The sequence below is a fragment of the Montipora capricornis genome, chromosome 10 (genome assembly GCF_036669925.1).
Source record: "Montipora capricornis isolate CH-2021 chromosome 10, ASM3666992v2, whole genome shotgun sequence".
Taxonomy (NCBI): Eukaryota; Metazoa; Cnidaria; class Anthozoa; order Scleractinia; family Acroporidae; genus Montipora; species Montipora capricornis.
In genome coordinates, this window is record NC_090892.1 from 10,694,503 (window position 1) to 10,719,502 (window position 25,000).

The 25,000-nt window shown below is 38.6% G+C and overlaps 2 protein-coding genes across 3 annotated transcripts in view; one reads left to right on the forward strand and one right to left on the reverse strand.

Moving 5' to 3' along the window:
* The window catches only part of LOC138022262 (tectonic-3-like), a 36,458-nt gene extending 22,614 nt beyond the window's left edge, over positions 1–13,844 (reverse strand). For both annotated transcript variants that reach the window (XR_011126546.1, XM_068869355.1), the window contains exons 1-11: positions 13,703–13,844; positions 11,332–11,449; positions 10,170–10,282; positions 7,066–7,211; positions 6,296–6,398; positions 6,032–6,165; positions 4,407–4,607; positions 3,828–3,959; positions 2,939–3,036; positions 1,868–2,005; positions 645–807 (exon numbers count right to left, since the gene is read on the reverse strand). Coding sequence is in view for 1 of the 2 variants with exons in the window: in XM_068869355.1 (XP_068725456.1) it covers positions 645–807; positions 1,868–2,005; positions 2,939–3,036; positions 3,828–3,959; positions 4,407–4,607; positions 6,032–6,165; positions 6,296–6,398; positions 7,066–7,211; positions 10,170–10,282; positions 11,332–11,449; positions 13,703–13,835 (1,479 nt within the window). In the remaining variant the exon portion in view is untranslated. The remainder of the gene's footprint in view (positions 1–644; positions 808–1,867; positions 2,006–2,938; positions 3,037–3,827; positions 3,960–4,406; positions 4,608–6,031; positions 6,166–6,295; positions 6,399–7,065; positions 7,212–10,169; positions 10,283–11,331; positions 11,450–13,702) is intronic.
* Positions 13,845–13,850: 6 nt separating this feature from the next.
* The window catches only part of LOC138022264 (persulfide dioxygenase ETHE1, mitochondrial-like), a 13,838-nt gene continuing 2,688 nt past the window's right edge, over positions 13,851–25,000 (forward strand). Inside the window, exons 1-8 of the mRNA XM_068869357.1 lie at positions 13,851–14,009; positions 14,721–14,810; positions 15,922–15,976; positions 17,565–17,710; positions 21,542–21,578; positions 22,136–22,228; positions 22,341–22,430; positions 23,443–23,559. Coding sequence (XP_068725458.1) covers positions 13,974–14,009; positions 14,721–14,810; positions 15,922–15,976; positions 17,565–17,710; positions 21,542–21,578; positions 22,136–22,228; positions 22,341–22,430; positions 23,443–23,559 — 664 coding nt within the window. The 5' untranslated portion in view covers positions 13,851–13,973. The remainder of the gene's footprint in view (positions 14,010–14,720; positions 14,811–15,921; positions 15,977–17,564; positions 17,711–21,541; positions 21,579–22,135; positions 22,229–22,340; positions 22,431–23,442; positions 23,560–25,000) is intronic.

Consider the following 25,000-nt stretch of genomic DNA (forward strand, 5'->3'; position numbering starts at 1 on the left):
ACACTGTTTCAATTTGATGAGCATATATCTGTTTGTGCATGAATAAAATGTCATTGTTGTAGCAAGAACATAAGAGCGTGTTGTTTCGTCTTCCGCCCGGGTGAGAGCACTCGCCTCCCACAAAGGTGGTCCGGCGTCATTTCCTAGACTTTGCGTCAAAATGCGGGTTGAGTTTGTTGGTTCTCTTTCCTGCTCCGAGAGGTTTTTGTCCTGGTACTCCGGGTTTCCCCTTAGCTCAAAAACCAATATGCGATTTTAGTGCCCCTAATTAGCGCCCAGCGCTAAATACAATAGTCTCCCTCGCAGCCGTTTTTTTGGATGTCACGCAACGTTCCCCCAAAACGTTGCGTGACATCCAAAAGACGGCTGCGAGGGAGACTATAAATACAGTTGATACTCGGAAGTTTATTATTATTCCGCCCAAAGCCCAAAGACAGCGAACGGATTCGGGCTCTTCCCGCTGGGGTTTGTCCTCTGTGGTTCAGACTTGACCGTCTTGCGAATCAACAGGCAACTGCATAGTTGCCCTCTCTCGGTAGATTGTGTCTCCACATAAATGACAACACAAGCTAAATGCACCACCGCCTATAGATAAAGTATTCTTACTCCACTTTCCACTGTTTTCTGCGCACTAGAAACGCTACCTCATTTGCAGGTCTCGAGTTAAGAATCTTGACCCAGTCTCCCACACTGTTCACGTCCGAGTTACCAAAGGAGGCAACGTACGTTGGCTGATCTCCCAGTATTGTATTGAACGCAACCTCTTGAATCAACTGGCATTGTGAAACCCTCAAGTCCAGAGGCAAACTGAAAATCATAGACAGTTTATCCTTGAACACCAAGAAGTGAAAAAAAGTTTTTTTTTTTCGGTAGAATCATAAATAAATATCAAGGTCATAACATAAGAGCATTCTATCAACAAGCGCTGAAAGTAATTTCTTGATTGCTTGTTCTCGACACTGTGACGCACTTGGTGAGTGGCTAAATAAAAAATCTTGCGCCACGTTTTCATCCAATCAAGGGTGACTTAGTTGCACGCGTTTTCCCGCCCTTAGCGCAGGCTGCAAGCATTTGCATCGCGGTATGATTGGCTCGTTTCTTTGCCTACATCTGTCGTGATTGGCCAAATTAATTACTTTGATTCTTTTCTGACAGCACTCAAAACCGCTTTGTTGCCTCATCAAGGACTGAAAAAGGATATTAGGCTTATGTACGGAACTTCGCAGTTACCCCTACGTTTATATGGAATTTACGATCTACGACGGCGACGTATATAGCTTTGCGCTATCATGAGGCTTTCGCAATTATTCCATCTCGTTCACGTCGTACAATGTACCAAGGGTAGAACCCTAAAAGTAAATTGGTAGGAGCGGTTTCAGAGGAAAATTAAGAATGAAAGGTTTACATTTGCACGCTCGAGTTGTCGCCCAAACTTTCCTCAAATTTGGTGATTTAGCTTAAACTAAACTAACTTCAATTTTTTCAATTTCGCGTATACAGGTAGAAGACAACAAAGTGTGGTCTGCATTCTAAATCTTCTCACAGACGCTCAAGGTTTCATGCGTGCAATGCTACAGCTGTATTGACAGAGAGTGGAGTTAACAATATGAGTATAAACAAGTAGAAAAATGGGTCCTTCCCTACTTATTATCCAGGCTCCAGTTCATCGACGGGTGGACATCGCTTCACTATCCCGTGGATAAATAAAATAGTCTTGAAAGTACTTTGGAGGGTGAGAATCATTCTCGAGGAGATACCCCCATCCACACTTTATTCAACCGAAACCTAGCCTGTTTGACTGTTTATCGCTCAGCATGCAACATCTTAAGGATTTAAGAAAGAGAGCAAGCCGACCATCATACTTTACCTAATGGTGCAGCCAGTACGCATGTCAACTCCGAAGGTTACCGAGGTACGTTCAGAGGAGTTACTGCAGGATCCATCCACTGATGGACTGATAATGGTAAGCCAAGTGTTTCGATCACTGCTGAGAAAGATTGCGTCTCTAACAAAAAATGTCAAGGAGCATTCATGAATTACAAGTCCATCTACCATTCAACCTCGTCCTCAGAGCCCGCTTTTTCTTTGGTCAGCACCAAGAACACGGACTCTGGCCACTTCCAAGGCTTACAAAATGGAATTACAAATGTACTTCCCATGCCCCCAAAATAAATGTTTATCACAACCCAATGCAGTCCAGAGCAACCGAATTTCATGTGCTGGTCAGATCATACAGAAATAATACAAATGATGAATTGAAACAATAATAAACATTATTATACTACTATACTGATTTAGAGAGAGGTAGGCCAAAGGAGACATGGCGAAGAATGGTAGAGAGAGAAAAAAGTGAACTTGGGTTCAAAGGTTGGGCACAAGCCGGTAGTTGTGCAAAGGACCGAGAAGCTTGGAGAGGGAGAGCACGAAAGGCCCTATTTCCCTCAGAGGGAAAAGGACAAGATGATGATGATGATGATACTGATTTAATTGCATGCACATGTAACTAGTAATTAGGTAATATGGAAATTAGGTAAAGGTAAGGTGATCATTATGAACTTCTTCCTAACCGAGCGCGAGGGCCGTACTGGGGAATATTGGCCCGAGGTCGTGGCAGTACGGACCGAGTGTAGCGAGGTCCGTACAAAAACGACCGAGTATCAGTACGGCTCGAGCAAGCTCGGTTAGTAAGTAGTTTATTATATGGCTTTTTAATTACCTTTTGCTTTGTTTTTGCAAGCCCGTAATCGGCCCGTGGGCATTACGGGAGAATAATGCCCTACAATTCAGTCACAATTAACCAATCAGAGCGCGTGTTATATCGGCTACAAACACAAGCCATATAATAATGTACTTTACTCATACTCCTTAAAAATGAAAACAAAGGAAAGAGGAAAATGAAAAACAAAAATTCTTAGTTTGTTTCCGAGTAAAAAGATACTTCTCATCCACTGTGACAAGTCTTCCAGCCACAAGAGGTTCCCCAACAATGTAACCAGGGTTGCCTGATCTCCTGAATGTTACATCTGTTGCACCAGCCTAGTAAGAAACGAGAAACAAGAATATAAGAAAACTCAGGACTTCAGTTTTGTGGTCAAGCTTTACGTATATCTGGTGACTAAGCACCGGCTCTATTCGTCATCATCATCATTATCATCATCATATTATCTTTATTTACCTTCAATATCTTGATGTAGCTAGTATCTCCGAGCATTTAGTATGTACCCTCCAAACCATGATACACCACAGAGGACAGACCTCAACACTGAGAACTCCATGCCACCTCTTTGCGAATAGTGTGTGGGTTCTTTGACGTCCCACAGGGTTATGAACATTGAAGGGTTGTGAGGCGGGGCCTACAGCTTATCGTCCAAGCAATAAAGCACTGAACAAGCCTCTTCAAGGTTCAAATCCCTGCTAAGACCAACAAAAGTGGCTGGCGAAACCTGACTATTTTTCCTCTAGAACTTTATAGAAGAATGCTTGCTTTTCTTCTTTTAATTTTGTTTCTTTCTTGGCACTTTTTTGACAATACCTTTGACCCTTTACCTGGACAAAAGGCTGATGCTCGAAATGCAAGTTTTTCAATCTTCCTTCAGCGGTGAGTTTACGTTTATCAATTCAGAATTGATACTACCGTTGGAATTCTGTAATATAATTATGCTAATAACAGACGGTCAATATTTACGCCACGCAGCCATACATAAACGTTCGCTTAAGAACACAGCAGCAGGTTGGCAGATTTTTATAAACACTGGAAGTCAACCCTTGGATGTAAATGGCAAACAGTTACTGGTATGTGATGTTTACACCTGGGCAATCAGGCATACCTTTGAGAAACTCACTGACACCTTCTGACTCAGATCCAGTCCTCTTTCTGAAGTCACACTACCCAGCACAAATTCTACCATCACCGCTACAATATCAGTAGAGCTATTAGAGTATTGAACGTTGTATGAAACCTTGAATATGGAAGAAAAACAGAAGAGGGAAAACAGTTAATGATTTATGAAAACCAATAATATTATTACTTTACATACTGTAGGTTAAGCAGCACAAAATACATGATGTATTGTATTGCTTCAATAGAGAAAAAAAAAAGCTAAAAAGAAAAGGGAAAACGTGAAGGACTGCATTCACGGACACAATAAACGTAACTGCTCTTTTACATTTATATTATTCTTGACATCTGGCAAATTAAACCTAACTTTAACGAAATAAACAGCGCCAAGATTTTGCACTAATCTATAGGGACTCGGCAGACTGAGAGCAGTCTCTTTATCACAGTAGATCCTACCTAATTTAAGAACAAAAATTAATAACCTCAGATAGACACTGTAAACTGACACATGTTTGATGTTTGATCACATACACGATCATAATAAAAGAAAACTGTAGCCTCAGCTCACCTCCAAAGCAATGTTGTCACACCTATTGTTCTGTGTATCATATGTGGGATTTGGTGGGACAGCAAAGGGGCATGTATTGGGTATTCCTAAGGATGTCTGACATAATAGAGGTTCAGCAACTGTCACATTCAGAAGATCGGAGGAACCGACAGAAGAATTTGAAATATTGGTTGAGCTAGAAGTATTTAGAACTGACAGACTCTGTAGAAATATAAAATTTAAAAAATGAGAATTCTTGAGAGTCAAGATGTTACCAGTAACAGGTATACATTATAAAGAAATAGAAATAGAAATACAAAAGTTTGTACGGTTCATGGAGGATTGGTAATAGGCTAGCGAGGAGGGAATTAATTTATACATTGGTATTAAGGCTTCTGATAGAGTGCATCTGAAAACAAAAAGTTATGCCGAAATTTGTGTCGCAGTATGACAAATTGGTCATGTGGAAAATGTGCTTGATTGTGAGCTGTAATTTCAACAATAATAATTATTTATGAAACTAATAATTGGGCCTATCCATCATATTAACATGATAATACATGTATGATGTTAATATGTTATGTTAATATATGTTAATATGATATTAATATGATGTGATCAACAACAACATCATTGCAGCTTGAACAGAATGAGGGGCAGTTGCCAACACAGAAAACGCATGGATAATGGTTGGCAAATTCTTTTGCTTTTAATATTAATTATTATTAACCATTAAGTGAGGATCCTTCTTTGCATTTTTGATACAAAAACTAATTTAACAAAGCATGCTGTTTTCCCACATCAAACACAGATTCATATCAATATTACTTTATTTCCTTTTTGTACACTAGATACATGTAAGAACAACACAAGTGTCAAGGCTCAGTGCCAAAAGAGGAGTGGAACCCCTTAGGGGTTAGACATTGCTCGCCAACTGATCTTGTGAATGAAATGACAATGGTTTTGTGGATGCTTTTGAAAATGTATTTATTAAATAGTCATCTTCCTTTAGTACAAATTTATAGTAAACAACTGTTTTTCCAAAAATTTTATGCACATATATGTACAGTGTACACATATGTGATTATGCAGAGGACACAAATTTTGGAGAATTACAATGTACATGCATCCACATCAACGTTATCTGTCAGCTGTCAAGTTATCGAAAAAAAGGCTGTAAAAGTTGACTCCATTCTAGAATCATGAGTAATATTATAAATTCTCTGTTAAAAAACAAGGCAGAAACTCCAAACAAGCCTACATGTACAAATGTACTCCCAGTTGAGAACATTCCTTAAACACCCTCGTTCACCCTATAGGCATTGCATGCTGAGGAACAATTTTCATAATTAATATATGAAAATTCTGCCAAAGCTGAAATTCATCCAATCAGATCGCTTTGATAAACAAGGTGAATTTCCATAACAAAAACAAACGGGTGAAAAGCCTGTTGGTTGAGGGTGGGCCTTCAAAACAAGCAACTACCAAACTTGCATTGAAATACCATATTGCAATAACACAATTCACATGACTTAAATACAGCTGTATCATCATAAAGACCACTGAAAGATTAAGTTAACTTTAATGTAACCATCTTAGTTTGTGCTCCGAAATAACATGCATAGACCAATTTTATATGAACTTACTGAGCTTGAAAAGACCTTTGCCACTTTAAACCCTTGATAATTACTCTTGGCGTTTATAACAGGTGAGGTCTCACACTCTGATGCAAGTTCTGTAATAGTCCTTGTACATTCTGTACTCTCATCTTCACGATAGCCTGGAATATAACATGTCAAAGATGAAATTTACTGAACAAACACAGGGTTGTCAAAGTATACAGTACATGTTCTCAGTTCCTGTACAGCTGTACGTTAAAGGTGTGCTCATTTTAAAACAAGTACAGATACCTGCAGGATTGTTGTCATCGCATTCATTCCCAAACAAGGGCTTTGGCAAAGACAGAAATCCTCGTGCACCACTGTCAAAAATCAATAACACTGGATCCCCAACCTTGAAGTGTTCAAATTAATCAAATAAGAGAAAGGAAGGACGTGATAATACATGTAATAATAATAATAATAATAATAATAATAATAATAATAATAATAATAATAATAATAATAATAATAATAATAATAATAATAATAATAATAATGATGATGATGAAAGTTATTTTTAATAGTGTCAACTGTATCTAGAGCTGTGGCACTAATTAGCAACACAGTACAAATATCTGATCATATCAACTCATATGAAATTGTAGGTTGATTTTCAGGAGAGGGGAAAACCAGAGTACCCAGATAAAAACCTCTCAGACCAGGTTAGAGAACCAACAAACTTTAAAACCACTTGTGATGCCAAGTGAGGGAGTGGGAGGCGAGTGTTCCCACCTTATGGCACACCCCCAAAACATGCAATCAAACCTTCAGCAGGTATGTTACAATGTACATTACTGTATAATTATATAAAAAGCTGCAGAGTCAGTTGCAAAATCTTGAGAGACTCTTATGCTGTATAGCAGGCTGTTTCATTAGTTTTGTGGGGGACATGTGTGGGGGACATGTGAGGGAGTGATAAGGCCACAAGGGAAATGGCAAATGGGAATTCTCTTAGACAAACATGCCAATTCTCACATCCTCCACAACTTGTGTTTAAGAGAACACTACTTGTCAATTACTTTATACGATGAGACAGAGGAGGATGCTTGGTCCACTTTTTCATCTACGTAATCATATACCACTGATGCTGCCTGACTTTTTAAGTTTGAGAATTCTTCTTCTGTACTGGCAGTTTGAACGTCATTGTAAAAGTTACGTGATTCATCTGAAATAGGATAAGTAATATTATTACCCTCATAATTAAGTAAAGTACGATTGACCGTGTGAGTGTAGTCCTGAGAAGGACTGTTTGATATGACACTGACTGATGTTTTGAAAACCTGGGTGGACCTCTTCAGAGTCAAGTGATTTGTGTAACGTCAGTAGATACTGTAAGAACTCCAGTCGTCATTGCCAGTCAGTCAGTCATTGGTCAACTTATTTGTGATGTTATTGGTCGACTGTCAGTTGAGCTTAGATGTAATCGACTGTCAGCTTCAGGAGCTTAGAGGTAATTGACTGGGAAGACTAAACAGCGACTAAACACCAATTGGTGCCTTTTGATCCGTCTATAGGTCTAAGGTCTGTATGAATTTTGTGTTTCATTTTGTGTTGTTTGTCTGTTGATGTCGTCGATGAGTTGTTTGTAGGGTGTGGAAAGTTGTAGGTATCGGTTTATTGGTGTCTGTTCTAAGTTAGTAAACCAGCTTTCCAGTACAATTTGTTGGTAGTAGTGCTGTAGGTAACATATGTATTAAATCCAATGTTGTGTGTCTGTGATCATGAATCAACTTCCTCATACAGCTTGACTAAAGGAAAAGTGGGTTCTCGTCCATTCAGTGAAATTAAGTCCTATTTGACCTGGTTAATCTTTAGATGGGAGGCGTCAAGGTATAAACGGTGCTCCTTAGAGAGTCAGGCTCTTAGAGGTCATCATCTGCACCTCTTTGTAGGCTGAGGTTTAGTCTATCCCAACCTGACTAGTGGTCAACTCCCAGGTGATAGCATCTGGAAAACTGAGTTGTCTGGTGAGGTTGTGGTTGTCCATTACTTGCTTGATGAAAATCGTTAAAAGCTCATGAAGGTGACTCAGACTGCCATTAGAAATTCTTTGTGTTATAATGTGTATGGGTAACACGAAGAGCAATAGGAAAGCCATTGCACATCCTTTACAGAACCCCCACAAATATTGTATCTAGGGGAGCAGGTTTGGCACTGTGGTGATAATATAATAATAATAAGAAACTGTAGCAAACACTGCTAAAGAGTGCTCAATACACATTTGTGTAGAGCGGTGTATAGAATTAAATGACTAAATTTAGTCATTTAATTCTAATAATAATAATAATAATAATAATAATAATAATAATAATAATAATAAAGAAGTTTGACGAAGAGGTAAAGCAACAACCCTGGGTAGGAAAGTACATTGCTAACCAATGGCAAGACAAAGACTTGGATAAGGAAAGTTGTAATATCAGTAAGATATGGAGGGGCATCCCAGATGTTGTCTATAGTATATTGCTAACAACAAAGGTATATCGTAGAAAGAGACGAGGAAGAGACAGTATCACACTTGTTATGTAGCTGCTCTGCCATTGCTCAGTCTCTGTACAAGGCAAGACACGGCCGCATGTTACGTCCGGTTTATCATCAGATGCTATCATTGTATGGTTTCGTCATAGACCAAGATTCGATGCCGTGGTACAAGCAGCCACTACCAAAAAACTCTGTGGTGACTCCTTCCATAATGACACAATATTACTAGCTCGCGACATTGTAAGTACAGCAAAGAACACAGCTCAACAAAGTCCAACCAAAAGCATACTAGTTGTATGGCTGCACTTCTGGCTGCAACTATAAGGTCCATGTATGACCTTGGAGTACAGCTTTCAGCCAGCTGGAATCAGCTAAGAGTGCAACTTTCACTTCTGTGGTGCAGAATCAAATTCATGAAAATTATAAAATAATCACATGAAACCAAATCACATTAAATCAAAATAATTGCTAGTTTTTGGTGAGAGAAGAAAACCAGAGCATATACTGTAGAAAAAAACATCTCAGACCAGAGTACAGCCAACCAAGTAATCAATCCTCACAATCATAACATTGTGGTCAGGACTTGAACCCGGACGACAGTGGTGAAAGTGCTCTCACCACAGTGCTAAACCTACCCCCTGCTGTAGATACAATATTTGTTCACGAGGGATTTGTAAAGAATTATTCTCCAAGGAGAGACTCACTTAGGGGTGTAATTTTCAGATTTGGTCTCACTTAGGGTGTTCTGGGCAAAACGCCATCATGCAGTGCATATACGTAGCTGTGAAGGTCTCGTTTAGGGTTTCACATGAAGAAATATACAAATATCTATTTAACATGTTTTAAATATGGTTGTTGTTATCCTTTAGGGGTTTCATTCAAAATTACAATGTACCCACGAGCATCGCTGCCCCTTCATATGCGAAGTCCCCCCCCCCCCCTTGGAATTATTATTTTATAATGGCTAGCCTATGCTCTTCGTGATGCCCATACATACAGTCATGTACCTTCTGATCATATTTTAATTAAGGTGGCTCTAACCAGTTTAACACTTTCAAGAGAGCTTGCTATTAGAAGGATTGACACTACAACACTTTAACACGTAACAGCAATGTTATGGTACCATGTAAAACATCAATTATTTCTGAACAAGATGCAGTTATTTTTGGCTGGCAACAGGAAAGCCTTGCAAAAACACCCTATATTTCGGCTTTAGTTGCCCATATCTGAAAAACTAACTTGGTGACCCTAATTTTTTATTGCACAAAAGTGATCCACAGAATTTTTTTAACCTTTGCGGAAAGTTTTATTTTGGCATGCTGCTTATATTTCAAAAATAAAAAAATGGGGGTCACTGGGTTAGTTTTTGAGATATGAGCAGCTAAAGCCAAAATATGGGGTGTTTTTGCAAGGCTCTCCTGTTGCCATGGTAACCTTTTACGACACAAAAATGACCGAATCTTTTTCAGCAATAATTGGTGTGTTATATGGTACCAAAACATTGCTGTTAAGTGATAATAAAAAGTGTTGTAGCGTCAATCCTTCTAATAAGAATGTTTCTTCAAGTGTTGAAACTGGTTTGAGCCACCTTACATGTAAGTCACCCATTGAAACTTAAATCCAGACAAAGTTCCTGCATGCTTACAGTTATCTCTGATTATGCAAAATAGTCCTGTTCCAGTGGTCTCTGTTCTGAATTGAGTGTCCCGTCTGTACGCAAAGAGCAGTGCACTAGACACACAGACACGGTCATCGCGGCTGCAACAGATGTCAATATGAATAAATTATCAAACAATGCCTTCTGTTTCAAGAAAACGTTAAAAAATCTCTTGCTCATGCTGTCTTTAAATGCACACACAATAACACACACACAAGAAATGTCTGTCATACCAAAATAACACAAGTAGGCACAAATAATTATGTTCATTCCATGTTCTGGATAAAAATTACCCCTAAAGTTACTGTCCCAAATAATTTCAAAAAGAGATCGTTTATTTTTAATTACTGGCTTCAAAGATTTGGAGCTTTACGTTGCTGAGAGTACATGTAAGAACATGACATACTGTCAGTGTAGACCAGTTGAGATGCATAGCAGAATCAGGATTAATCTATTCGTTACAGAGTACTTTACTAATTAAACAACAGATTATTACAGGGTTTAGTCTAAGGGACACTGTAATCTACCCGTCCATACTTTAAAAGCTTTCAGTTCCAGATACGTATGTGGACAATCAAGCCAGATGCATAACTATGTATCAATAAACATATATATACATCATACACTCATGTAAATTATTATAGTTACGTACAAGTAGACAAATGAAAAAATAATTATTATTATTGTATAATAATTTTTTTTTCGATCTCAGATATTGCATTTCTAGCCTTCTGATTGGTTCACTCAATCTCAGTTAACAGCTCATATACCTTATGACCTAATATGGAAACTGACTGCATCAAATGTTACTTGGCTTTAATTTCCAAGTGTCCAAGCGTTTGGAATTTAATAAAAATTTAATAAAATGTTCAATAATTTATTATTATTCCATTCGCGCTTGTTGGATATGAGAATGGTAATAGCCAACTCGGCACTACATGCTTTGTTGGCTATTCACCATCTCACATCCAACGTGTGCTCATGGAATGACAATTATTGTTTATTATTATTAGTAAATTCAATGGATTCCACTGGCAGCCTCAATATATTTTTTCCCCTATTAGAAATCATGATTTAGGTATTATTAGTACTACAAGGTAAAATTATATTTGACAAGACATGAAAACTGAAGGTCGAGTAAAATCCATACTTTAAGTCTTCATCTTTGCATTCTGTGAAGGCCTCCTGGTCTTCAGCAGAACAATCAACATCACAGCAGCAGTTCACATCACACCCATTTCCAGTAAGATCACAGGTGCAACCTTCAACTTAAAATTCAGAACAATGAAAGTCACAATAGTCTGACCTTGATAGCCCCTTTCATTGTTAACTTAAGGACGGTTCCATGTACTAATTCAAAGATATTTTTGCCTCGGTTTATGATTATGGAGGAAATGTAATACAATAATACAATACATACTGAATTGACCGCTCTCCATAGGGGCTTTCCAGGGCCAATGAAACACAATGAAACGATGGAACAGAATAACAACAACTATTAAGAATCCCAACTGGGCGGAGGCAAACCAGTTGGCTATTTACAAGTGCAGCTGGGAAGTTGAACCAGGGACTACCAGGATCAAATTCACCCAACGGTGAGAGCTGGTCTTGAACCCGGGATCTCCGGATCTCAAGGCAAGCGCCCTAACCACTGGTCCACACTGCCTCCTACATCTTTATAATGTGCATCTTTATAACAAGTGTTTTTGAAATCCAGAAAGAAAATTGGGGGTACCTTCGCATTTTTCAAAGATAATTGATGAATAATAGTTGTAAAAATTAAGCTTAAAATACAAAGCATTGTATGCCGTTCTTTCACAAATTGAAGCTTCGTTATCTCTCAAAAATGCATGGTTACCTCCAGTTTTCTTTTTGGATACCAAGAGTAATTTTAAACCACGCAAAAATATCATTGTATTAGTAAGCATCACCAATAGGAAACCGAAGTATCTCGAGATGCGCAGAACATGTGCGCAATCAAAACAGTAGGTACCGTCTTTAAGGCTGGTTTACATAATCCATGTACAGTAATAATACAGTACCGCTCAAATACAGTTACCACCTCGTGTCGCGTTTCCTGCGTGACACGATTCACGTCACGCACGATGCGATTCGCGTAGCGCAAGAATAATCGAAGCGTAAATTTCTGGTATGTACTAGGAACTAATGTGTTAAGCGAAATCAATCAGTTTTGAGTATAAATTATCTCTCTGCAGTTGCGTGAGTAAGCGAAAACGATTATTACTATTATTATTGTTATTGCACGACACAAGCATTAGAAAGGCACAAGCAACATAAGCAGTGTCGTTTGTACCAACAACGGCTTCCAGCAGTCAAAATGCTGCTGGGTTTGTGCATGCTGCCTGCTCCTTTGCTTGCGTAGCATGCAATTCAGCCCTTAGCCCTGTTTCAAACGTTGAACTTTACATGTGCCAAATCTAATGCAAATGAGAAAAATCAATTGTTTTCACTCATTTGCATTAGATTCAGCACATCTAAAGTTCGACGTTTAAAACGGGCCTTAAGGACTCTAATTTCAATCCATGCCGGGACTTTCATTTTTAACTGATTATTATGACAACAGATGAGAGTCAGTTCCTCTACTCAAACCAGCTGCCAATTTGAAACCCCTGAGTGAGCGAGCTCGAGTCTGGTGCTATAAAAAGAACTGCGCAATCGATGAATTATTGATCGTCTAACATTCTGACAGTAGACCCAGAACCCCACTCAGTCCCCTGTGTAAAGAGTAAAGGCAAACCAATTTTCCTTATTTTTGGCCTTTCAGGGCTGAGAGCCTCGGAAATGGAAGTGTAGGTGGAGTGCAACCAATCTTGAGAGACACAGATAATGCAGCAATGTACATTGTACAGTTGCTGGTGGATGAAGAGAAGATCCTCAGCTAATCAGAGATCTTTTGTTTTTGTCCACCAACATGGTGGCACTGACATAACATGACATAACATGAAAAAGAGCTCTTTAATTCTGCAAAAATACTTTCATAAATATTGCCCTCTTTTACTTACATTATTTTGTGTTTATATTAATTAAACCTACTGCCCTCATTTGGAAACGAAAATTCCTTTGAAATTTGCTAATCGTAGGGAGGTTAGAAGGGCTTTGGCCGCCATTATGAAAGAGGTCTATTAATTAGCTTCGGGTTTGTACATTGATGACGTCAATACAGGTTTGGTAAACAATAATATTGTGAATGTTATGCTTTTACACTCAGAGGGTCACTTCAGGTCACACGTGAGATATCTCACGAAAACGGAATAAGGGCAGACAACAACGTCACATCGCTAAAGGTTGTTCAAAATGAAGACGTGCAGTTTTGTAGAACGCCGAAAACCGAATACCAAACGCCCAACGTTATCGGAATTTGACAGTAATAACTGTACGCATACACAACAATAACTGAAAGCTAACCATTTTCATTTGCCCTCTCCCCAGGGCACGTGCAGTAGTCAAGACGTATGCAAAAACCATCTTAAAACTAATTTAGCTCTAAACTAAGACCTTACCTGAGGACGAGGAGGGAGAAAATAGTGTTCCATTGCTCTGTGCTAACGTTGAGACTAGAAATGAAGGCAATAATGAACAAACGGTGAACAAACCCAAGACTGCCGCCATCTTGGAACATGGTTTTCTTCCCATAACCCTCTAGCAGTGCATTGTGAACCGGAAATAAAAGAGGACTGGAGACCCGTGATGGTGATGAAATGAGGATGTGGTATTGACTACAGTTAGTGCAGTACTCACGAGAAGTTTTAACGCAGTTTAATTTTTGTCCCCATGGCTAGCAGTAAAGCTAGATTTATATTTCGGCAGGTAAGATATCATCATCATATTAAATAAATTCTGTAGATGAAAGCTTAGTCGTATTTTTTTTTTTTAACTCTCTGTAAATACTCGTGGGAATCTTCACGTCCCTATGTCTTTTGGGGTGATTTCTGCGCACAACAACCTTGGTGAAAATTGACAATAGGATAGATTCGCAGGGTTTCATTTAGGTGTTTAGTTTGGGTCAATTTGTTTACAAGATTTCTACAAACCAATTTCATGAATATGGTCAAATTATTTCTATATTTTTTTATTAATGATAAATATTTCATTCATCATAAGTAATTATTATTTGAAATCCACTAGATAGTTGTTTTACAATGTATTTAATAGAGCTCATCCTTTGGTTAGTGATTTCTTGGATCTATCCACCTTTTGATACAATCATGAATACATATGTAATTTACTGCTCCCGATAGTGGCTTTTCAGTTAACAAAACAACGAAATACAACAACAACAACAGCTGTTAAGAATCCCAACTGGCCGGAGGCAAGCCATTTGGCTATTTACAAGTGCAGCTGGGAAGTTGAACCAGGGAGTTACCAGGAACAAATTCAAAGAGTGGTCACAGTGGGTCTTGAACCCATGATCTCCGGATCTCAAGACAAGCACCCTAACCACTGGGCCACACTGCCTTCATGATGATTTTTAATAACCATTTACTAATATTGTTTTCCCTGTTTTACTTAAATTATTAGTTATTTGACTTGGAGTCCTATACATATACTTATTTGTTGGGATGTCCCAAAACCAGAGCTGCTGTTATTATTGATCCAGTGGATACACAGGTTTGTTTGTCGTTTGGTTGCAGAAATGCTTTTGTGATATACACTGTAATCATGCAGTGAGCGAGAATCTATAAATTTAGACTTCTATTGAATGTTACTATAATTGTCAAATCAGTACAGAAAAACTCACTTTGGACAATCATGACAGAATCCCATAGTGCGATGTTTCTTGTGTACAAACATTGACGTCACATTCATTTGATATTGAAATTTGCCAGCCACAGAACAAAAGAAGTTATTGTTCGATTTCAACAGCCAATTAGCTTCTGGTTGGCATATTAATAACAAATTGGTGATATAACGAGAAATATCGCTTTTGTACAAAATGCAATGCATGGGGTTAAGTTTAGAACATTTAGATTTAAAAGTATTTTTAATACGAAGGAAGCACCATTTAATGCTCCCTTGATGGATCTAAGGGAATGGCCAGAAACTCTAAACTCTCTAAGTTTCCAGTTACTTCCAGGTCTGGAATATTTAGTATAATCCAACAACATTTGACCGTGATTTCCAAAAAATTTGTTGATGGCTGTAGTAGTAGATATTTAATGGGAGTAACTGGTTGCGAAAACGTTTTTGTGATGTAATCATGCAGTGATCAGAAATCTATAAATTTAAGTCATCGATTGTATGATGTTATTGTCAAATCAGTACAGATTGAAAAACTGACTTTGGGCAATTACCCCGTAGACCACCTTTGTTAGCATTTTGGGGGTATTCTTTGAAGGATGAGTCAGAATACAGTAATTTATTATTATAGATGTTATTCTAGGGTATTCAGCAGTTAAGCTCCTCAGTGATAAAAGAAGGGCAACCCTTAAAAACCAGGAATCCGGAATCCGGAATCTGGAATCACAGGTCATTGTTTTACCAATACAGAGAGTAGAAGCTATCCTAAACATTCATAAAAGCTAACCTTAGGCCTAATTAGGCCTAAACAAACGTTTTTAGGCCTAAGGTTAGCTTTTATGAATGTTTAGGATAGTTTTTACTCACTGTATTGGTAAAACAATGACCTGTGAATCCGGATTCCAGATTCCAGGTTTTAGGGTTGCTGATAAATGAATACTACTCGGACATGAAAAATTTGTCTTCTTGGCTTCCTGAACAGGCTGGGAGGGATGCACAGTTAGCAAAGGAGCTGGACCTCAATCTTATTTATGCAAGTGAGTTGACATTGGATAATGCTGTGCTGGTCCTTGAGTACTTTCTTGGAAATAGATTTTGTGATAAAAAGAAGTGTTCAATAATTAAGAAGTCTATGAGTAGAGGTGGTAATTACCGATAAGTGAATTATTCCAGAGGTCCTTATTGTCAAAGTTCTTCAAAATGGGGTTAGGGAAATGTTGACCACAGTGATATGCTTGCCCATTTTTGCCATTTAATGATTGTATTTGACATTACTCATCCAGACCCTGGGTCAAACTTCATTGCTCAGATGTTGTTTTCAGCATGCTAGTAATATTGAACAATGGCAAGGTCAAAAAAATATAATAAGGTTTGATTATAGCAAACATCCATGCCCTGCTCATGCCTTTCATACTTTTTCTAAAATTTCCTTTTCGTCCTTTCAAAACCAATGACAAGAAATGGAAAAATTAACTTAAGGGTTTCTGGAGGATGGTCATGTGTACATGTTGTAGTTCAGTTTTGACCTCTGGTTTAATTTTTTTGAACCAGTGCAGAAGTTTTGAACCAGTCCTACTATGAGAAAGACTGAAAAGGGATTAGCTCTGAGGAAGGACTAATGCTCAAAATGTCAGCTTTTAAATTTCTTTACAGTGGTCAATTTACCATATCAGCTCACTTGATAAACCCTTTTCTTTATTTCACTTTCCTCCGGACACAGCACCAGAGCTTCTTTACAATCTATTGGTAACTCCTTTACCCTACTTGTGAAAGAATGCTAATTATTAATTAATTACTTCCAATAACCATGAGCCAATATTCTTAACCCAATGATCATGACCAAAACAACGTCAAGTAAGTTACTCCAACTATGTGTGCCAATCCCATGCAGTGTCGGACACTTGCAAACTGCTGACTAATTAATCCAAACTGACAGTTTGGGTGCTTAGACTTAAATACTGTTTATCAGTGCAAATCAGATGGGTGCTTGGACTTAAATACTGTTTATCAGCACTATTTGTAGACAGTCTGGAGTATGTGGTCTGCAGTTGTCATACACCTTCTGGAATCATAACTGTTTCAAATACTGTAAGACAGTGCATAACCCTATAATCACTATATTCATGTTGAAAGCTTAAACCTTGGGCAGTGTCCCAGACTGTATCCTTACATGAAAGCAAACCATTGAAAATAAGTGCTTAAGCCAAATCACAAAGCTGAGCATTTGACCCTAATCACTAAAATTATTTGTTGGTCTTTGACAGCACCAGAGACAACAATCTACCATTGATAATAATCTCATGACTTATCTACTTTATTTTATTTAATACTCCATAAAGAGTTCCACTTAATTACAGAAAGATGTCCAACTATGTTGGAATGGGTGGTGTTATAAAAATAATAATAAACTGGTTTGGAAAAATTATGGACCGGTTCAAAAATTCTGGACTGGTTCAAAAAAACTTAAACCAGAGGTCAAAATTGAACTACAGCATACACAATAATTACATTTTCAGTTTTCTTTGGGAAGATGAAGCCATTCTTGCTAATTTTATTCCTGGACAGTTTCGACACAACTTTTTTTCTGCAGTAGATGGATGATAATAATTTCATTCATTTCTACAGTGAACACACACGTACATGCTGACCATGTCACAGGTACTGGAATTCTTAAGAATCTCACCAACTGCAAAAGTGTGATTGCAAGGATAAGTGGTGCTAAAGCTGATGTCTTAATCAATGACGGAGATACAATTGACTTTGGAGATCAGGTTTGCAAAAAACTAAAAGAAAACTTTGTTGCCAATAGTGACAAAGTGGCATTTTCATGTTGCTATTATAATTATTACAGTATGATAAAATGGTAATGGTACTTAAGGGTAGAAGTGGTACCTGCAAATGCCCTCCTAGGCACAAAGTCATGATAGAAGAAAGATTTAAGGGAAAGTTTGAAAAGGGCAGTGATAATGGCATTCATGACAATGATAATGATAATGATGATCATACTTATTGTTATTACTTATCAACTGTTAGTTAATTAATTATTAGTTATTAATAATTATAAATTAAGAAATAATTAATAATTCATCATAAATTATTATTATTATTATTACTATTATTATTATTTTTTTCTTGACCTTCTGTGGACAGAACATTTCCTGCAAGGAGATGGTATTCAATCTGCAGGCATAGACTGCACTGCTTAGCTTTGGCCCCGGACCTGTGGCTAAGAGACTTATAAGCATCTTCTGTAGGATTAGGGTGGTCCCGATAACTGCAGATGCCAAAAACCCTCCAACCAGCCAGATATCACACACAAACAACCAACCAACAATGGCAGCATGGTCCAAGGGTTAGGGCGTTGGGTTTGCATGCGGCTGCTCCGGGTTCAAATCCCATTCTGACCTCTGGTTTGGATTAATTTTGTTTCCAGTTGTCCTGGATTCAACTTTACCACGCTTTGTAAATAGCAAACTGGTTGCCTCCAGCCAGTTGGGGTTCTTAATCATGTTTCTGTTAAGTTTGAATTGTTTGTTTCACATTGTTAAAAAAGTGGAGTGCCTGTAAACTAGCTTGTGAGCTAAGTGCACTTCCACTATAAACAAAGCATTTACATTTACATTTTTACAATGACACGATCTTCATTGACACCTGATGCATCTTTCTGATTTCCTTTGCTAAAGGAGAGTACCGGTAGTTGGTGATTTTCTCATCCTCTTCAGTCAACATGTTCCTATCCCAAGGTGCCAAGAAATTGACAAACGTTCACTCCTATACTTCACAGCACAGTAATACTGGGATGATTATTTTCCATCTTCTGTGTTGTCTTATAGACGCTTCTATCCCACCAGATCTCCAATTCCCATCCTCTGACACCCTCACCTAATCCTGAACCTCCTATGGCTTATACCACACATCAGCACATTTCACCCCATACTTCCAACAAAGCTTCCAGTACACCCTCAAACCCATCCTCCTTTGCACCAAACCAGTGCAACCAAGTCACAAAATGCCCAACTGACTCCACCTCCTTGCCACATACTCTAAAATTTGGATGTACATCTTCCTTCCCAATTGTGCTTGAAAAAACCTTAACATGTTTGCAAAGCCTGCTCTTGAGTACCACAAAAACAGACCCCTCCATGCTCTTCCCCAAATACCCAGCTCTGGACCACTGCCACGACCTCTCGTCAGCCACTTTACTGACATCCCTCATAAATTTCCCATGCAACCTCCTCTCCCAATATGTCTACATGATTGTACTCAAGACTATGCTTTTTCCAGGAACTTCCTGTACTCATTCTCCATTTCTCTGACCTGCTACATCTCTCCAACAACCTTCAACATCCACTTACCTTGGCATATCCAAACAGACCACATTCCTCCTCTTCCTCCTCCTCCTCCTCCTCCTTCACGCAATCATACACACTGATAAATTCCCTCCTGCCATCCTTCCTCTTCATGTACAATCTCACTACTCTCCCCTTCTTGTGGAATGCCCTAAACATCGTCAACCTCTTCCTCGTCTTCAAACCCATCCCCTCAGTTCCCAATCACTCCAATCCAAAATTCCCACACTGTACCTCACCACACCTATAATATTTAATAATAAGTTATTATTATCATCATCATCATCACCATCATCATCATCAATATATTTCACAGTCTACGTAGATACACCTTTATCTTACACTGGACAGCAAATCACATCCTGTGACCTGAGGTATCCAGCATCTTCTTCAGGATTCTGGATGTTCCTAGCAAACAGGCTTGATGCAGAATCCAGTAGTAGTAGTAGCAGTAGTAGTAGTAGTAGTAGTACTACTACTACTACTACTACTACTACTACTACTACTACTACTACTACTACTACTACTACTACTACTGCTGCTACTGCTACTGCTACTGCTACTGCTACTGCTACTGCTACTGCTACTACTACTAGCCCCATTTTCTGGTGCCTTGTGAAGTTGAAAGGGTACATCCCAAAGAATTTTCATGTTTTCATTCTCCCTTACTGCAGAGGGTGGCCTTTGTTGATTCCTTGGTTTTTCCTTCTTGCTCTCCTGAAATTATACTTTAAACAGTAGGCAGTGATAGATAGGTGTTAACCATCTGTCATGTCTTGCTTTATAGAGACTTTGTGCAATCTTTGGGACACATCACATGACTGGTTGACCCTGTAGTGTTGCCACACATGCATTTGGTGTCTGTATTATCTTCAATTTTTTTTATTATTGTTCTTTATTTTGCTGATAGGATGAATGGTTGGTAGGAGTTGTTGGTATATGCTCTTAAGCTCTTGTTTACGCTGTATAGTTTATACATGTACGATGTTGGGGATATTTTTCCATTTCTTTAGGATCTGATTGGCTGCAAGTGGCATTTGTTTATCTTGGAGTTGTTTGGTGGTGTAGGCTCCCAGGCAGGACTGCTGTTCTGCATCTGTAGTATATCTCTCAACCATCTTTGTTCTTAGCAGTTCCTTGATTGCTTTTGGTGATGGTGTGGTTATCTCTTTAGTCTTGTTTGTAGATGATGAGACATTACTCATAGTTATTGTAGTGCCTGCATCATCAAAGCTGCATGTGATGTTGTATTCCTTGGCGTACTTGACGGCTTGTTTGAAGATCGATCATCTGTCCTGTGTTAATTTATTCATTTCAAGTGTTCTTGCATGTTTGAACCTTTTATCTTCACTGTTACTGAGGTAGTTAGCCATTTTGATTGTTGTTAATTTGTAAGTGTCTTCTACACTTTTCATGCCACTGCCTCCAAGTTCTTCTGGTAGCTATAGCAGTTTGATGAATTCGTGGTGATGCATTCCTTCTTCTTCTCTGATTATCTCTCTTGTATGCCTGTCAATGTCCTTCAGTTTATTTATTGTCCAGTCGCATGTCCACATGTGGTACTGAAGAGCTGGTAGAGCGAATGTCTTGGTTGCGTGTACTTTCCTCAGGATTGATATATTACTGGACCATATATTAACAGATACTCGTTTCAGATATTATTATTATTATTATTATTATTATTATTATTATTATTATTATTATTATTATTATTATTATTATTATTATTTTTATTCTAACGATCCCAGTTGTGATTGGAGCGCTGGGACTGATAAAAAAGGGCTTGGAGAAATACACCAAACAAATCCCGGGTAACATCAAAATTAGTGAACTACAGAAGATTGCACTGCTAGGAACATCTCGCATCCTAAGAAAGACACTCTCCATCAAGTAGGATAGACTTCTACCTCATTTTAGCCATTTTATTGTTGTTATTATTATTATTATTATTATTATTATTATTATTATTATTTTAATTATTGGAAGGACAAGAAGAAAAATTTATGTTATTCTCAGTGAATTACCAGTAAAGGCTACATGCACGGCACAACACTGCAAGTAAGGACCACTTTTCAGGTTTTCTTAAGTTTTTTTTAATTCCACAACTTGCAGTGACAGCGTGTCTGAAGGTCTTCAACTAGTTTTTTCATCATCACAAAAATCCTCCTACTTTCTTTGTTCTACCTCTTTTGTTTTTACTGGCACAAGAAATCTGCATCCACAGCCTTAGTAATTCAAAACTTTTTTCCCTAGGCCCTTGAAGTTCGTTCAACTCCTGGACATACGAATGGTATGACCTTTTTGCTTTTTCGACATTGTGTAGATTTTATTCTGTTTTCTTGTCAATCAAACCTTAGCTCTAGATGGGTTGAAAGCAGCTTCAGGTCCAGGACTCAACCCAAATGTTGGCTAAGGTTTTTGGTTGTCTAATCCACTCAGAAAGGTTTTCCACTGTGTTCTCTAGTCTCACTCCTTAGAGTCATTGGGTTAAAGGCGAATTAGTTTTTGAGTTGATGTAGAGAGAGTACAGGAGTCGCTTATGCCATTATGTCGTGCTTTTCCCAGGCCAAGTACATCTTGAAGTTGATTGAAATAATCATTACAGTGTGACACACCTTACCGTGGCCATCTAACAAACTTTTTTGCAAATTATCTGCCAATCAGGGTGTTTGAATTTCATTGACAGTAACGCCTCCCTGCAAAGTTCATAATGTTGTAATTTGAACACCGTTGCATGGGTTGTTGAGTTGCCGTATTTATACGTAGGTTGTCAAATGTGAAATTTTTTTGGGTGGCACGGTAAGGCGCGTTGCACTGTAATAAGTTGTATCTTTTTTCGATTTCCAGGTTGTGTGACTTATGTGGATCATGCCAACAGAGTAGCTTTTACTGGTGATGCTCTCCTTATAAGGGCATGTGGGCGAACAGACTTTCAGGAAGGTAATGAGTGTAGCTTTATCCTCTTTGATGAAGAAAAAGCAGTATTACCGAATTCGGCTTGAGAAGCCTGGGACCAAGCTGGTTCACCTTTCATTTCTCTTCTTTTATTCAGGAAATCCTGAAACTCTGTATGACTCAGTAAGAAACAAGATCCTTTCTCTTCCTGAAGACTACATGCTGTATCCAGCACATGATTATCATGGTTTGTAAAACTCTAATCTCATTGTGACTAGTTACACTGCAAAACAGTCGTTTTCTTCCATTTTTCGGAAGGCACGAAGCGCCGTAAGCGTGATCCTCGCGTGTGAAGCGCGCGAGCCTTCCCCATTCTCCCTCGCCGTTTATACACTCGCTCCAGACCTTTTGTTTGAATATTTACCGCGTCGCTTGCGTTCGCAAAAAATACGACTGTTTTGCAGTCTAGTGACTAGCAGGCTAGTTGGGCGCAGCAGATGGTGCAAGTTACGTATAAACATAATTGACCACTCAACATTGGGGCTTTTGAAACATAATCAACGAGACTACAGAACAGAACAGCAACAACTGTTAAGAATCCCAACTGGCCGGAGGCAAACCTGGCCCCAGTTGTTGGATAGCGCTGTCCACCGGATAAATCTCTATCCTGCGGATAAAAAGTAGCAAAACCAAATGAGTTATCCAGTGGGTAGTGATTTATCCGACCGATATCACTATCCATCGTTTGAACAACAGGGGCCAGTTGGCTGTTTACAACTGCAGCTGAAAATTTCAACCAGGGGTTACCAGGATCAAATTTCAACGAGAGGTCAGAGCGGGTGTTGATCCCGGGATCTCCTGATCTCAAGGCAAGCGCACTGCCTCAGATCTTACTAAGGAATTCTTATAATTTCTGAACTGCAGTCAGGGCAGTTCGTAATATGTCTTCTGATACATCTCACGCAAATGGAGTTTACTTATTATTGAGATGGCTTTCGACAAACGGTGCAAGGTTGTGTTTTTCGTTTAAATTATCGTCTATTGCGCAAGCGAGTTGTTCCTAAGCAGATGCCAAGGCAGACGTTTGGGTTTTTTTCGCCTGTTGATCCACCACTTGTACTTTTAAAGGTTTCGTCCCGTGGACTTACACTTACTGCTTTGATTGGCCGGGAAAGCTGTTCCTGTATTGAAACGGTAGTCTTAAATAAGGATGACATTTTACGAGTTGTTTATCAAGAGTATTTATCATTGAATTTAAGGACTGGATGTCACAACTGTTGGCGAGGAACTGAAGTATAATCCAAGGTTAACCAAATCAAAGGAAGAGTTTGTACAAATCATGAAAAGTCTTGGATTGACGAAACCAAAGTTGATAGGTAAGATCTTACTTGTTGAACGTGGCAAATAGCCCTAACCCTAAACACATGCATAAAAGCTAACCTTGGGCCTAATTAGGCCTAAACAACAGTTTTTAATGTTTAGGATACTATCTGTATTGGTTAGGGTTAGGGTGACTAACCTGTGACCTGTGAACTGTGACTTGTGAACTGTAAAAAAATACCAGCCGGATTTCGATCTTGCCCAGCGCCTACCCCTTCGGTAGCTGCTTCGTTATCTTCACAATGTTCATGTGCTACAACACAATAAAATGAAGGCCAAACCTTTCAGAAAATAGTATAATGAGCAGGGGCGGATTTAGGGGGGGAGGGGGGGGGGGGGGGCCGAGGGGGCCGCGGCCCCCCCTTTCAGTTCGTCGGAGATTTATTTTTTTGTCAAAATATACAATAATTTTATAATTTTGTAAGCAGTCTGTTGGATCTTTTGATTTTTTTGGCTAAAGCATGATTTTTCGCTAATAGTATGACCAAAGTTGTGCGAAAAAGCTTTCAACGTTACCGGCGTTAATGTTATCCTTTTGAAATGACGAAGAAGACTGGATGAGAATTACTTGTTTACAGTCAACCTATTTTACAGAGACTGTAACAACGTAAAATCTTAATGTCTGTATACATAATTATATATATTTTGGTTAGGTACAATAGACCCTATGCAAAAATGGCTGTCTTTAAATTATTCTTTTGTTCATATTCAAAATAGCCCAACTAACCTTGTTCGGGATAACAAATTCTTTAGAGTTTTTGTCTCAAAAACGAGGTTAGTTGGCCTATTTTGAATATGAACAAAAGAATAATTTAACGGCAGCTATTTTTGCATAGGGTCTATGAGAATAACATTGTGACTTGTACGTGCTTATGTGCTGTTCCATCAAATCAAGAACCCTGTGTTCATTGCTGCCTTTTACACTGCCAAGCATCTTTTTGGATTCAGGGTAGGACTTAGCCGTTCGTTACAGGGTTCGACATTGGATATTATTGAGGCATACAGGCATATGAACGTGGTGAAAGATCAGCTGGCAGATATACGCAAGGATGCAAAAAAAGTGTTTGCGCATTCAGTGCATGAAAAGATTCAGAAAATGGCTAAGAAAGCAGACGTAAAGATCACCATCCTGCGCACTTGTGGTATACAGAAACTTCATTCGTTTCTTCCAAGGCTGTTGTGACTTTGGAGCGAAGAGTCACAAACCATGCATCATTATAACCACAACTTATAATTTTATTCAACATGAAATCCTGATATTTTACTTTCCAGATTGCACCAGATTGCATGTAAGAGTACCCAAATTTTCAAGGCGCTACCGAGGCACTCTAACGCGCGCTGATTAGTATTCTTGTTCGGCCCCCACTTTCAAAAAATGCTAGATCCGCCCCTGATGAGTAAGGGTCCGCTAAAATACGCGTAAAGCAATCTGAGCAA